This window comes from Heliangelus exortis, chromosome Z, assembly GCF_036169615.1.
Source record: "Heliangelus exortis chromosome Z, bHelExo1.hap1, whole genome shotgun sequence".
NCBI lineage: Eukaryota > Metazoa > Chordata > Aves > Apodiformes > Trochilidae > Heliangelus > Heliangelus exortis.
This window is the reverse complement of record NC_092454.1, coordinates 48,393,318-48,409,052: the sequence shown is the minus strand read 5'-3', so window position 1 is coordinate 48,409,052 and position 15,735 is coordinate 48,393,318. Positions and strand designations below refer to the sequence as shown.

The following is a 15,735-nucleotide window of genomic DNA, read 5'->3' as shown; positions in this document are numbered from 1 at the left end:
GTTTTATAAAGAGATGGAATAAAAATTATCAGGTTATTTTCTTCTCAGAAAGACAGGAGAATGAACTCATTAAAAAGAAGAGATTATTTCTTCAATGGTTTCTTCATTAAAATTACCGAGATCAAATGAAACTGATTAACAGGTTTCAGTCAACAAGGTCACTCATCATGGTCAGACCAGTTTGGGTTTTTTGTAAGCAAGATAATAGAACCAAAAGTAAGTATGGCCCTCTGAGTACCAGCATGGATTCAGCTTCTAAATCCTCCTCTTCCAATGTCTATAAATGGATTTATCAAATACAGAGTCTCAAACTGGCAAAAATTTGAATAGAAAGAAGACTTTAGTAATATTTTTGGTATGTTTCATTCTGAAATAAATACTACTAAGGATACCGGGAATCTGACATTTGAAGGAACAGAAATTATTTTACCACAACAGTAATAGTGTTCACAACATTCTAAAGGTGACAAATCCAAAGAAGCTTTTCAATTAAGTACTGCCTCTAAGCATCTGTACAGAGCTCTCTGTTCTTTTTGTTACCTCATAATACCACTTATAAAAACTTAATTTAGGTATGGCTTGAACTCAGTTAACCTTAGGACCAACCTTCTTCTAGCACGTCTTCAAATTTATTTTTTTAATTCAGTTGCTGTTCTTATTCTAAGAAAGGTGAATGGGAAAAGTGATGCAGGATAACAGAGGGGAACAGGGTGGGGCAAGACAAGGTGCCTAGAGATAAAAAGATGACCTTTCAAATCAGAAGATAAACTTATGTTCTGAATAAGCCATTAGTTAAAAAAAACCCAACAATTGTGGGGTGCAATTTCAACAAGACATGTCCCACAACTCCTCAAAAATATCTCCCTGCCTTATAAAGAGAGAATTTCAGTAAACTAAGGGAGCAAAGGTTTTATCTGATGCAGGGAACATACGACAGGACAGAATCTAATCCACAGTACATAGCTGACTCGCACCCATGCGAACCCATGTATTGCAGGAACAAGTTGAATGTCTTACACAGATAATCATAAATACAATTAAAGCTGTATGACTGGTGAAGAATCCTGAGAATGATGAAATTTCAGGTATGCAAGGATTCCTCAGTGGCCAACTTTCTTTGCAGATTTATAAACAAACAAACCTACAGATGCTAAAGAAATCTTCTAAATTAAATCTGAAAAAAGGAACATTTCATAATGCTTAAAAAAATTACTGGACCCCTTCCAAAACTCTTCTCATTGCAAACCTTTTCTGGCAGTTGGGATTCAACCTCTTTCTTCAATCTTCTCAGCAAAAAAGGTCGGAGCACTTTATGGAGACGACGGATGATCAGAATAGTTTCTTCCTCATTTAAGTCAACCTACAGAAGTTAATAAAAGTCAGTACAAGGCAACTCAGTATATTAGGTAATGTCTTGTCAGTAATGACTTCCATGGAACAACCAAACTGACTTAAAGTCAAAAAAGTCACATATTAAAATTTTCTGCATTATAAAAAAAATGTAACTAAAAGTTACATCAGTTCCCTAAGTATCAGGGAGAGTTCAAGTACTCATACTTCTGTATAAGCTCCCTTCTGTTTTCAAAGTGGAGTTTTTTCTGACATTTAATAAACATTATAAAAATTATAATAAAAGAATGTTTAAAAAGCCACAGTACCCTTTCCCCAGTCATAGCAAATGGGGCATTGAACCACTGTTCAAAGGTGCTACAGCTCTTGAAGATGGTTGGGAGGAGGAAATTGAGAAGAGCCCAAAGTTCAGGCAATTTGTTCTGCAATGGAGTCCCAGTCAGCAGTATTCGTCTAGGGGCCACATAGTGAGTATTCAAGACTTGAGTCAGCTTGCAATGATGGTTCTTCATTCGATGGCCTTCATCTACTATCATGTATTTCCATCGAATCTGCAAGAAAAAGAAGAAAAGTTGACTAAACTAAGAACAGGTCAGATTTAATTAAATTCCTCCCAGCAGGTGTTTAACAAAAATATGTCAAGCCTGAGATATGAGTCATTCTTATCTACGAGAAAATCCAAACCAAGGAATATCCAAGTATCACTGCCCTTGCAAGAAGCAAAAATAGAAACAAACTCTTAGTTATGCTGAATCTGATGCAGAATTCTGACATGAACTGCAAGAGCAAACAGTGGATCCCTCTCACTTCTGGGAAGGAGATTAAAGTCATTATCTCTTTAAGGCCAGAATATGGTTTGCAGTGGAAGAAAGAGACATGTAAAATCCAAATAGACATGTCTGGAACAGGAACCCTGGCAGAACAAAAAAGCATTTTTTACAAAATAAGTATGCTCACAAGCAACCCTGAACTTTGTTTCAGCTATCCTCTGTGTTTACTCAAGAACAAAGCAGCATAGTTATGATAATCTCATACCAGTTACTACATCTTCCAATAAAGTTTCTCGCAGTCTCAGCAACTGTGGAAAGTTGCTCAAGCCCTCTGCTACCACCTGTACTACAACATGGGAAATCAAGACATGTACTACAATGATCATGTGACAAGGCAGACCTTGCTTTGTATTTTTGTAGGTGCTAACTAATTCCATTTCCCAGGACAGGCTGAATGACACTGCTGTCCTTCCTATCTTTCAACAAGGCTAGGCAAAACTAGAGGGTTTTGCCTCTATGCTGTAGTCTCAAACTACTCTCAGATATTCAGAATTATGCTAAGAAATGCATTGCCTTTGCCTCAGAGAGGAAAAATAAATAACCTAAATAAAAAGTATGTAATAAATGAATGAAATATAGTGAAAATGAAAAACAAAGGAACAGCAGAACCATATAGTTTCACTGTACAGCAAAAATACCTCCTTACTACGCTTTGTGTGTATATGAAATAGTCTTACAGTACGGAAGGTTTCAAGTTAATTGATAACATCTGAGGCATATCTGTTGACTGTTAGTCAGCCTTTAAGAACTGAGCCATGTGTACTAAAGAGTCAGGGTGCCAAAGTTATTATACAGTTAACTACTTCCCATTTGTGAAAAAGTGACCACATGGCTTGAAAGGCTCTAATAAGAATAAGCTTCAGATCAAAAACAGCAGAAAAAAATTAAGGTCAGAACTGCAGATTAGGTTCAGTGCCTTCGAAGTTTTTCAAGGACAGGCAGATGTACAGTACTGACACAAGAATTTGTCTCCTGGACACATTCAGGAAAATTCTGGTGTTTACAGGGAGAAGAGCTGTGATTGAGAAGTGTAGTCATAAAAAGAGAAAGAGAAAATAAATTAATGGTTTAACTTTTATTGAAGGACAGAATAACTCTATATTCAAAGAAGTGTTTTCTGCTATGCACCAGTTGAAGATGTCTCAAAGGTTTTGTTGCTGTTAAGAGATGACAGTCATTTTTACCTTAGCAAGGATATGCTTGTCTTTTATTATGTACTCATAAGTAGTTAAAAGAACATTAAATTTTCCACTTCGAAGCTGAGGAACAAGTGAGCGGCGCATTGCAGGTGTACCCTAAAAGACAGAAAGAAGTGAGTAGTTACTCTTTCTTGTGATGAAGAAAATACACCAGTTTTATGCATTAGCAGACACCAGCAACCACATGAATTTGTAATCTTCCAGTACTGCAAATAATGTCAATCCATTCCAGAGTTCTTCAGAGTACTTCCCTTAAATAGCTGCTAAACTGTAAAACTCTTTTTATGGGGCACTGGAAACACATCTAGTGATTTAGTCTCCTTGCAAACTGCTTGGCACTCCTACAGCAGCCAAACAGCAAAGTAGTTATTCAGCTATCTACAAAATGCTAAGTAGATATAATTTATATTACACTCATCAGAAGCCTTGCAATCTCATCATTAACAATTTTATTAGTGCTTCACTATGTGAAAGTAACTACTTGATTATAATTGTTTTCTCAATATGATTAATTCTCACTGCTTAGCACCTAATATACATGACAAAACTTCATGAGCAAACAGTTTAGAAATTCATGCAGGGGCAACAGAACTGGCTCTATACTCATTTGTGTGACTCTAATCATACAGAAAGCAAATCAAACCTTGTAAGATATCTTCACCACAGAAGGAGCCCATTTGTCAAATTCGTATGTCCAATTAGATAAAGTCCTGTTACAGAGATCAGAAAGAAGTAATATATTTCATCATTTATAAAATATATATATCAAACTTCATAAATATTTCCAATAACTTGTCAAATTTTCAACACATTTCATGTAATCAATCATATTTAACAGCATATTTTTTAAAAATGCAGTTTATATACTTTAATAAAATAACAGCAATTCTGACAGGGGACTAAATGGAAAAAAGTGTGAAATCCTCTTTCAACTCTTGTTTAGGGGTCAGTTTGAAACCAATTCAGAGTAGAATTCTACATACTTCTTTGTATTTTGGTAGACATTCATGATAAGAAAGACAATCCTGAGCAAAAAATAGACTTGTGAGTGCTTTTATGCTACCCTAACTCAAAAACTAATGTTACAGCTTTTCAAATATAGCCTCATGAAATTCACTATTCATCTGTGTTCTGCTTGGGTAGAACCACTCACAGTGCCACCCAGTGCCACCACACAGGCCCACTCTTGCACTGTGTTTCTGCTCTTTTAATATGTTCTTATCTTAATTTCTTACTGTAACTGTGATGGAAGAAGTGCTAGCTACTAAAAACAGGCAGGGAAAATGTACAAAACTTATAAAAGAAATAAATCTCAGTTCCTGTCTTTTAGAAACATATGAAAAATCATTACAGAGCACTTAAAGGAAATCTGATTTTCTGGTGGTTTGGTTTTTTTTTTGTTTTTTTTTTAACTGAGGCCATCTGAAATCTGACATTACCAACACTCTCCTTTTAACTTTGTTTTATTTACAGATCTTCTTCCAGCCATTTTTTTTCACACTAGAGCTCAGGATTTGTATCCATACAATTAGGAACAGCTGTGGTATTTCTGTTAGACCATCAGTTACTACTGCAGCACAGCAAGATAGCTCAAAAGAAATCAAAAGACACAGCCACAGACATAGTCATAAATAAAATTTATCCCAATCCTGCAACACACCTAACACAATTGGTGTACAAATTATCAAAAGAAAAGGCCCAGAACTTCTAGACATCAAGCAGCTCACACACACAAATATGTAAAACCCTGCATTAGTTCTACAGTGTCTGGCAGTTTTTATTTAAAACACAGCACTTTCAGTCACTAAAAATGACACATTCACCTTTGGAGAAAGGAAAATGCATTAAAAGAAATGTATAAAACAAGCAGCATCTTTGAAAGATAAAAGAAAGCAAACAGGGCAGCACACTAAGCAATCAATCAGGACACCTGTCCAAAGCATAAATATCACTCATCCAGGCTACATCCACAGCTAATTATACACACTTAAAAGATCACCCAACCTCACTAAAGCATGACTACTTGGTATCAGATGGGGCTCCAGATGCTTAACGAACTAAGCAGAAGATTTTTAATATCACAGTTAAAAGTTGAACAGGGAAGGGAGCGCACATAATATGAAATAAATACCATCCCCCTCTAGTGGCTTAAGAGTGAATTACAGTAAATTCACTAAATTTGCCAAAAGAGACGTCAGTGAAACTCATGGAACCAAGTGCTTTTTCAGCTTTCTGGACACCCTTCCAATGCTAAAGAATTAACTGCGAAGACATGAAAATATACTGTCCAATCTCAGTGTAATTACACTGTGCACCTCATCTTTTCATTACACGGAAAACTAGTGTGTGTTTTGAACAAACCTACCTGCAATGCTTAGAATTAAAACAGCAGAAAGATATCCTTTACTTACGAAAGGGGAACAATGATGAGATAAGGGCCATTGAGTCTTTTGTGCTCCATCAGGTAAGTGATGAGTGCAATAGTCTGTATTGTCTTCCCAAGTCCCATTTCATCAGCTAAAATTCCATTCAGATTGTTATTATAGAGTGAAACCATCCATTCCAGTCCCTGGAGCTGAAAGTAGTAATAATAGTTTCTGTTATTTAAAACCCAAAGAAATAATGAACATGTGTACAATAAAGCAAGATTCTGATGCCACTCCCTACTTAGATGTCGGATTTCCTTTAATACTACTATATGCTCAGGGTATCTTAACACCTCCGTCCCACAAATAAACCTGAAACAAGATAAATTTCTAGTAACATCTACATGGAAATGCTCACTCCTGATCAGCAGAGACCATAATATGAAATTAGATTTCATAAACAGAGGAGTTTTTGTACCATGCACAAAAAACACATAGGCATTGACATGTAAGGCTCAGAAATATTCAACATTACAAGAATTTGTTCTCTAATTTCAGCACCACCAAATGTCGAACTTACTGTGTGTATTTCATGCATGCTGCTTGAGTTAATTGAAATCTTTTAAAACCAAATCCATTAAGTCTTTGCAGAACATGTAAACCTCATGCTTGCTAACTGCATCACTGTTCTACCAAAGCTTTTGTGACACATGTACATCTACTGCCTCCTGTCCATACTTCCAAACATCAGAGCAAGGCCCCTTTGTCCAGTCATATCTTGTATATAAAATCTCAGAGCTGGAAGGAAGCCAGAGTATTGCAGCTGAGAAATGTCTACTTCACACTGAAAGGAGTACTGCTAGAAAGCACTGACTCAGATTATTTCCTTGTCACACAGACTTCCATGTATGTGTGTATCCCATTACTCAGGCAAGTGCAAAGCAGTCTTTTGCTTCTCAGATCCAGACTTCTGATCTGTCTCACACATGGAGGCAGAAGTAAATTAAGACTCCTGAGAAACAGAAAACACTACATGCTTGAAGTAAACTTCTGTTAACTTCAGTAAACTCTGCAAGAGAGTATCCAAAATAATGGTATCAATTTACTGGCTTTATGTACATGCTAACTGAATTAATACACAGGCCAAGAATTGATCAGAATTTGTTCTGCAACTCTATGTCCCCCTTACAAAGTAGCTTCAGAACTAATAAGAAAATTGTATTTGTGTCACTGAACTTTCTCCACTGACACATACCTACATTAAAGAAGAGACAATCTGACCAAACTCGACAGTAAGAAACAGGGAAAAGCAGAAAAAATGTTGAGAAGGAAAAAGCATGTAAAATCTAGAGGACAGGGAAATACAGGGAGTAAAGGGACAAGCCATGAAACAGTTTCCTTTGGAACATTCTTGCTAGAACCAAAGTGAAGCCTCAGTTATCCTGACATAAAGCTCTTAAAACAAGTGTGCCTCTTACTTCTGATGCAATTACTATATGGGACACCATAAAGAATCAATCTGCTTACTCAGTAACTAGATATCACCCTGAGAAGCTAAAAGACCAGCTCAAATTAGTAATCCCTGTGTCTGTTTTACTCCACAGGCTGAATTATTTTACTTTGTGGCACACAGGGAAATTGCACTGCAAAACACAGAACTGCATAATTTAAGAATATTTCTGTGTTCCATAAGTAGTTAGAGTTCAGGAAGTAAAAGAACTATCACAATCCTAATTTCCTGTCAAAAAGCACTTTAAATTCACATGGCCATCAAATTATTATTATTATCCACTATTCACTTAGTACACCAGGTAAGCCTTCCCAGACAATGAATCAGGATTATGCAGTAAAGAAGGATGCTGACTGCATCTGCTGGCTTCCACCTTCACTGGGTGCTCATGCTGGACAACATATGGACAACGGGGCAGCAAAAATAAAGATACAACAGCTGAGAAAGTGGATGGATGGATGGATGGATGGATTCTGTCTTGCCTCACCAGAATTCCTCATCAGTACAGGAAAAGTTATTTAACTTACCATGTTCAAAATCAATTTCTACATGGCATGTTCCTCTTTCTGCTAAGGGCTCACTTAGAAGTGCTAAACCTTCATAACAAAATTCAAATTGAGATGGAATTTTAATGGAATTTTGCTCTGAACAAGTAGAATCATTCTATTGGAATAGAATAATTCTATTTGAAATAGACCTCAGGCATTCTTGATGCAAATCTGCCCACAGAAGGTGCAGCCCTGGGGCCAGGTTGTTCAAGGCTTCACATGATCAGTGACTGAAAACCTTCTAGGAGAAGCTTCCCTAAGCCCCTGCTCCACACCAATGTTGTCCCCTCCTGTACATCCAGTCTGATGTACAGCTTTTGTTTAGTCTCTTGTTTTCCCACCATGTCCCAGATTGAGGAATATAAATAAAAAAATTCTAAATTCTAAATAATAAAAAATTCTAAAATGCTTCAAAAAGAGAAATCAGCTTAACACTTGAATTTTAAATTATTTTAAAAAGCTACTGTAATAGGTGGGAGTGCTGAGAAGCATAGGAAGAAGGGGCTCTAGCTGTAACATCATGCATACTTAAGAAACAAGTCTTCCTCCCAATTCTCCGCTAACAAAAATAGATATGCAACTTCATTGTATCTTGGTAAATACTATTCTTTGTTTTATGCTTAGGTAGAATAATGTTCTGATTGCAGAAAAGATGCAAGTTCTTGGATTTTCCTAGAAAGCTATACAATAGCAGAAGTATTGAAAAATGTACCACAGAGATTTTCAATCATACGAGAATCTTTGTTCATATCAGAATACAGAAGTTCTCAGTTAGTAAATCCACTGCATGTCTAAAGAATTCAAGACATCAACCTCCATAGCAAAACATATTTTCCAAATTTTATCTGTCATTGTGCTGAAATACTGTGATCTTAACTAAAAAATAAAATACCAAACTTTTAAATAGTGTAAGATGAAAAATATTGTTAGCCCATTACAAATGAGAACAAACAGCAAAATCAAACTTGCAGGTTATTAAGGGTAGCAAAACCGAAATATTATTGGTCTGCGATGAGAAAAAAAGTTCCCATATATGCAGAAAGTTGTTACTATTATTCAATTGTTATGTACGAAGCACGATATGTGATAGTAACTGTCATTGCTTTGTCCATATAATTACCAGATTCTAACCTACTAGACAACTTGTATTTCTTTACGAATTTTCAGATTGCAACTTGAAAATCAACACTGAAACATCAAACACAATTCCAAGTTTTAAATATTTTTATATTTTGATAATTTCTCACCTGATAATGTTTCAGTGTGCCATTAATAAGAAGAGAAGACTGCTTTTCTACCCTTTCTGTGATTGCATGAGCAACAGTGTAGTAGGACTGAGATCCTCTAGCACTATATTGCATGCTATATTCATCATCCACATCCTGTTTGGCTGTCCTGGAAAGCACAAAAAGAACTAAAGTGAATATCCACAAACAAACAGGTGTTTTGACCACATATTAATATATATCTGTTTACAGAAACACTGCAAATCCCCAGCTGTGGTGAGCACACCAAATGGTGCAAGCTACTTTATGAGAAGGACACAATTAGTACCAAAGGATCATGTTCCTTCTCCTGCAGATGTTAACATGCCAGAGAAGCTATCACAACTCACTGTAATCTAAAGCATGCTGCTTTTGAAGAACATCATGGTAAGACAACACAATTCCTTACTGAAACCAGCACCTAAAGAATACTCACTCAATTATTTGCTTTGCATCTTTCTCAGAAACTTCCTCACTGTTAGGATCCAGTACTATCTTCTCGTCAGCTTCTATCCTGCTCGATTCTTCTTCATCATCCTACAGAACACCAAAAAAGAACAGGGGTGCTGGGAAGTGCAACATCTTCTATAGTAATACTTTCAATTGGTATTCCTGTATTGGTAGCTTTCACTGGCCAATGCTTTATGACAGGAACCTGAATCACACAGTTCAATTTACACCTATCCTGCAACAGAATTGTACTGAAGAGTAAGAAGATATTAGACATACACTGAACAAAAGAAAGTTGTGATACTTTGAAATAGGAGGTATTCTCCCCTTTCATGATTTTACTTTTTAAAGACTTACTCTGTCTGCCATGTTCATGCCATGTTTATGTCATATTCCAGATGCGTGGTCATTTAGTATAAATTTAGAAGCTGCCAAGAATTGCTGGTTTAGGCTTCCAGTTTCTTAACGTTTAAAAAAGGACCATATTTTTACTCTCTGAAAATAAATTGATTTCTTGTCTGGCTACAGTTGCAATGGATAACTAATTAAAAATCTCACCAGTGAAGTGAGCAAAGCAGTGCTCTGAGTTCTGCAAGTTCAATTCTTTTGAACAATAATTTCCCTATTACTAAACAACACTGCTGCTAAAGAGCTTACACTAAAAATGTGTAGACATCTCTTTTAACATTCCTCCTATATTACTAGTATCAGGCCCCTTGCATCTATCTCGATAGTGACAGTCTTGTGGAATAACATTAGCAAAAATTAGTCCTACAAAGGCACACACCTTAACATCATACAGTCCAGTTTCAGTGATCATTTGATTTAGCATTGTAAAGACTGCTAGACTAAAGAGATCTGAACTGTATACCTAATTCTGCTACTACACTGTTTATTGAACCTGGTCCTTTTCTACTCCTCAGTCATCGTCTTCTTCTTTGGAATGTAGTTATTTGTAATGATAGGATTCAAATAACACTACTCTGAATAGACTAAAACTAAATCCCTGACTTCTTGATAGACATAATATTTAATAACTGTGTTATTCAAAATTGTCAGTAAACCCTCCAATGCCTAAGCATTAAAGATTACCTTGATTCACCACAAAGCCTCAGTATAGCCCCATTACAGCCATTTCTTCGAAACAGGAAACTGCTTAAATTCTCTGTGTCATTATTATTAATAGTCAAATATTTACTTTTTCTAACCCTGATTACCACCTGGGCATTTACAGCATATATAAAGGGCAACAGTTATGAACTGGAAAGAAATTCAAAACCAGCTACCTTTCCTGTTAATACTACTACTAAAACACCTGCTATTGCTTTTCCTTCCTTCCCCATGAAAAAGAGGAAAATAACACAGTACGTACTTAGTTTTTACTATATTACTTGTCAGAATATTTTTTCTAAAAACACATACCTCCTCCTCATATTCTGAGCCACTTTCATCTTCACTGTCTGATCTGGGAGCAACTTCATAGCTGTACAAAGATAACAGAAAGATTATGAATTACAGGTGAGAAGAGGAATTAGGTTTACTCCATCTACTTAGTTTACACACAATAAATTGAAAGAAGAATAAAATAGATTAAAAAGAGTAAGAGAAGCCCTTGAAAAATATTGATGCAAATAGACAAAGTAGCCTACTTATATTCTAACTACTTACCCAGGGTTCATTTCCAGCCAAGCATCCAGCTGACTTGCTTTTGGTGCTTCTGGTCCAAGAAGAACTTTGCCTGTTTCGGTGTGAGTCACTTTGACTGGAAGGTCACTCATTTGACTGCTCTCATCTATGGGCTAAAAATTCAAATGAAATTTTATACTACAAGTCAACTGACTTTCATGCTTGTCACAGACAACAAAAAGAACTATTGGTATTTTCAAAATTCCAGATCTGGACAAGCAGTGCAGTTCTGTTATTAGAAGCCACATCTTTGCACATGCTATCAGACAAACACTGAGTCACACTATTTCTTTGTAACCTGTTCTATATGATATCCACTAATATATCACAGTATTCCAAACAAATTAACAGCAGCAGTTTGGAGAAGAATACATTGTTGCCTTTTGTAAAACAAGACACAGGGTATGTATGTTTATAGGCATTAAACCTGTTACTTATACCAGTGGACATCAGTAACAAAAAAAGCATACATTGAACTTATTATCTTTTATGTTACATGAAAAAGCATGTATGTAAGGGCAGCCTATTTTAAAGACTCACTGTCCTGACTTCTTCAATTAAACTGTCAAAGCACCTGCAGTAACAAGACCTTTTGCTTAATCTTGTGTTCTAACAAAACAAGAATACCATAATTAGTTTTTATTTGCCCTGTTTAATCACAGATTTAGAACCTTTTTGCCTTCTACTTGTGTTTCTATGAAATAATCTTTCCCTTACATGTACCGATACGAGCAAGAAAAAATAATTATTAAAAATTACAAATGCAGAGTATAAGACTTAAACCATTTCCAAAACTACTGAAGTTACAGGAATGTTTTGCTATTTATATGTAGAGAAATAAAATAATAAACCTGTTTTTACAGGTTTACTTCTGTTCCTTTTTTATGCTTGCAAGTGATATTTTTTCTGATGTAGTTGAAGAGCTATAGCAAAAACCTTTAATATTGTCTTTGTATAAAAATGAAATGGAACAGAAAAATGGCAATAACAGAACACCTCTTAATGAGGCAGTATATGCTCTGTTACTAGATTAATAATATTACTCAAAGAATGATACAAAAAGTAACTCATTTTCAACTGTTTCTAAAGAAGAACCTACAAATATCTTAAGCCATCATAGCACCACAGTCCATCCTGTGTCTCAAAAGGTAATTATATGCAATGCAACAACGTATTTTATTAAAAATTATAAGCTAGATTTCTTGCATTTGCAACCCGATTTTAGATAGTAAACTATGTCTATATATGATCTGTAAAAAAACATTTACTTTTGAACATATAACAAAGGCGAGAGTGATTTTTCAGCATAATGAGTGATATATTCAGTGTATTTTTCTTCTAGTCTTCAACTTTCTGAAGATAAACAGTCTAGCATAATTCAATTTAGATAATTTTTTTTTCTGGCTAAAAGCAACAGGTTTTTCTAGAACATTTCTGGTCTTTATTTTTTAAGAAATCACTGGGAAGTTTGGGGGAAAAAAACAAACCAAAAACAACAGAAAACAAACAAACAAAAACCAAAAACAGAAACAAAAAAACCCCCACAACAAACACCTTGCAAAATACATACCTCTCCATCAGGACCAAGACCAGATCCCATTCCTTCTGCATTTTCTTCAGCCTTCTATGAAAAATGAAGAAGTTAAAAATATTATTGTCAGATTACAAGTACATAGATCACTTCATGTGATGTAAGGATTTAAGACCGTGCGTATGTTTCCCTCTATTTCTGAATAGCTTGGGATGCATGCAATTTAAGGCTTAAGTAGATAAAGGCAGAGATAAGCACAGAGTTACTACCATGCACGAAGTGTTTAATAGTATGAACAGGGTGACTACAACACCTGTAGTCACTGTAATAGATCTGCACGTCAGAGTGGCTGGCCCGCTGAATTTCTGGTCCAGAACTGGTGCTTATATGCTTACAGACTGTGCTAGTAAAATATAGCTTTTTTTTTTTTAGTAAAATAAATTTTACTAAAGAGTAAAATTTAGTACTTAATCTTCATGTGATTTACTATTAATTTCCTTTAAAGTACTTTAAACTCCATTTTGGAGGTGTCACCAGGCATCAGATTGTGCATTTGTGCAGGCACTTCTTTTTTTCCTTAGAATGCCAGGCTGGAAAGGACCTCAAAGATCATCCTTCTAGGTTACTATTCTGCTATTCTATAGGCTTTTTGGTTTGAGGACTCAACTGCAAGTTCTTTACACTATATCTTAATCAAGTCAAGACCACATTTCTTCAAATTATAAACAAAAAAACCCCTGAAGTTCTTAGCTGGAGAAAGCTAGATTGTTTTTCTTCTCCCCAGGCACCACACCAAGAAGTAAGCAGTATCTTTATTAAAGCCTGTCCTCATTTGAAAATGTCAGGGTATCATGAGAAAAAAAGGAAGATAAAGTTTGTTCCTAAACTAGGAATTTCCTAAACTATTGTGACAATGAGAAAAAAAGTACACAACACACCTTGTGCTCCTGTTACAGTGATGGGTTTGTAGTACTTACAGCAGTTTTATTTTGGATACCTATGTAAACAGACCAAACTAACACAATGGCTAAAATTTTCTGTTATAGATAAGTGCCTCCCAAGTACCATTAACATATGTGATAATTTTAGATAATCCAGTTGTTTCTTTTTTTAAAGAATTATATTTAAGGAACAGCTACACTTCAAATATTGAGGTGATCCCTCAATATATGCTTCAGATCAAGACTTGAGCCTTTATGCTTGCCACCAAAGTTCATTTTCCATGGCATGAACTTCAAATCAACACGCAACAGCTGACACAAGACAATTCTATATTTTAAACAAGTTTACCCTTATTTTTTTAACAAAAAATAAGGTCATACTGTCCTTATGTCATACTTCAGGACACATACCTAATTATATTTGCTAACTATACTTTCACTAGTATTACCAAAACCAGAAATACGGCTATGCTCAATTCTAGCCTAAACCCTTAAAATATTTATGAAGTATAATATTCTTTAACATACAAAAAATAACCTGAAAGGTAGGTTTATAAATACTTCACTGGGCTACACAAACATCATTGTTCCTGCTGAATGCAACAATAGCTCATGTTCAGCAAGAGCAATGCCAATATGAGCCTGAAGGCTGCTTGCTTCAGCTCTCCTGGGCAGCAAGTATGCCTGCTGATAAGGAAACAAACTGTACCAGAACTGGAGTTAAATTAGAGGGACAGTATAAATTACAATAGCACATATCTGGCCTCAGCTGAACAAGGTACAGTAACTGAGGATATCTTTTCCTTGCATGAACAGCAAGGGGAAGAGTCCAGTCTTGCAAGAGACTGCTCTCTATATTGCTGTAGTTCAGCTACATAGAATGGAAATAACCTTATAAGTCAAACACACCACCACAAATAAGCAGTAAATATCAGTGCTGTTTACTGTGCAAAGACCAGATCCTGACATATATTTAAAACCTACAGTTAGAAATTACATTGGGAAGAAGAAACATAAATTACAAAAGAGATAAATGTAATTAATGACAGATACCTCACACCTGTAAGTCAGGCTATGCAAAAACATCTTTCATCTTAACAATTTTATCATTTACAAAAAAATATCAATTTTATGGAAGCAGGAAGCTACATTTTCTTCATGTTCTGTATGACAGGAAAAACTCCTACAGAAAAAGGTGAAAGGTTGCATACCAAGTTAAAATGGCCTATCAGATGACAATTTCATATACAGTGTATTTTTAGTCCACATCTGCAGTGAAGATGTGAGACACTAGCAGAACAGGAGGCTGGAGGCAGAAGATGCAAGTACAGGAGTGTGACAAAAGCAAAAAAGCCAAATCTATCATTAAGATTCCCTAAACTGTATCCCAGATAAAAAATGGACTAATCTGAAATTTTATTCTTGTAAGGATATAGGGTTCACATGTATACTACATAATATGAATCTAGCGAAGACAGGAAAAATTTCACCATCTACTTTCTCATTGCCAGTTCTAGGATAAAATCCCCAGACCTCTCTTCTTTCATTTCTCTGTACATAGCATTTAGCTACAGGTTCCAGTAGCTTCAACTGTGTTTAATATGGATTATGGAATGTAAAACTGTAGATACTAAGTATATGACTTAAATACACAGTGCCCACTAACTTCAAGGAATGCTGCAGCCATGGATCAATGAATTATTAAAATTATGAATTAAAACAATGGGGAGTATTTGTGTGAGCTCCTGTATCCTTGACAGATGATCAACAGCTTGGTGGAAAGAACTTAACTACATCAAAAACATGCAGATTATCAAGACAACTATAACATCTTTTCCCTGCTAATCTTCCTTGCACTGGGATATTTACAAGGACTGAATATTTATGAGTCATATTTCCTTTTCACTTCAGTGACAGAAAATTGTGTCTTTAGTGACATGGCCAGATCACTGTTCCTCATTCATACTTCACCTATACTGACATAGAAATAGAAATGTATCACAGATGTGGACTATTGAAGAAACTACTGTTTTTCATTATTAGAACAATGCAGTTATTC

The 15,735-nt window shown here is 35.5% G+C and overlaps 1 protein-coding gene across 4 annotated transcripts in view; it reads right to left on the bottom strand.

Annotated features, from left to right (window-relative positions):
• Nucleotides 1–15,735, bottom strand: part of SMARCA2 (SWI/SNF related BAF chromatin remodeling complex subunit ATPase 2) — a 116,140-nt gene that overhangs the window by 55,923 nt on the left and 44,482 nt on the right. For all 4 annotated transcript variants that reach the window (XM_071731283.1, XM_071731286.1, XM_071731287.1 and 1 more), the window contains 10 exons: nucleotides 12,775–12,828; nucleotides 11,187–11,317; nucleotides 10,941–11,001; nucleotides 9,505–9,605; nucleotides 9,051–9,198; nucleotides 5,791–5,954; nucleotides 4,023–4,089; nucleotides 3,365–3,475; nucleotides 1,659–1,901; nucleotides 1,247–1,360 (listed from right to left, as the gene is read on the bottom strand). In XM_071731283.1, the coding sequence (XP_071587384.1) occupies nucleotides 1,247–1,360; nucleotides 1,659–1,901; nucleotides 3,365–3,475; nucleotides 4,023–4,089; nucleotides 5,791–5,954; nucleotides 9,051–9,198; nucleotides 9,505–9,605; nucleotides 10,941–11,001; nucleotides 11,187–11,317; nucleotides 12,775–12,828 (1,194 nt within the window). The remainder of the gene's footprint in view (nucleotides 1–1,246; nucleotides 1,361–1,658; nucleotides 1,902–3,364; nucleotides 3,476–4,022; nucleotides 4,090–5,790; nucleotides 5,955–9,050; nucleotides 9,199–9,504; nucleotides 9,606–10,940; nucleotides 11,002–11,186; nucleotides 11,318–12,774; nucleotides 12,829–15,735) is intronic.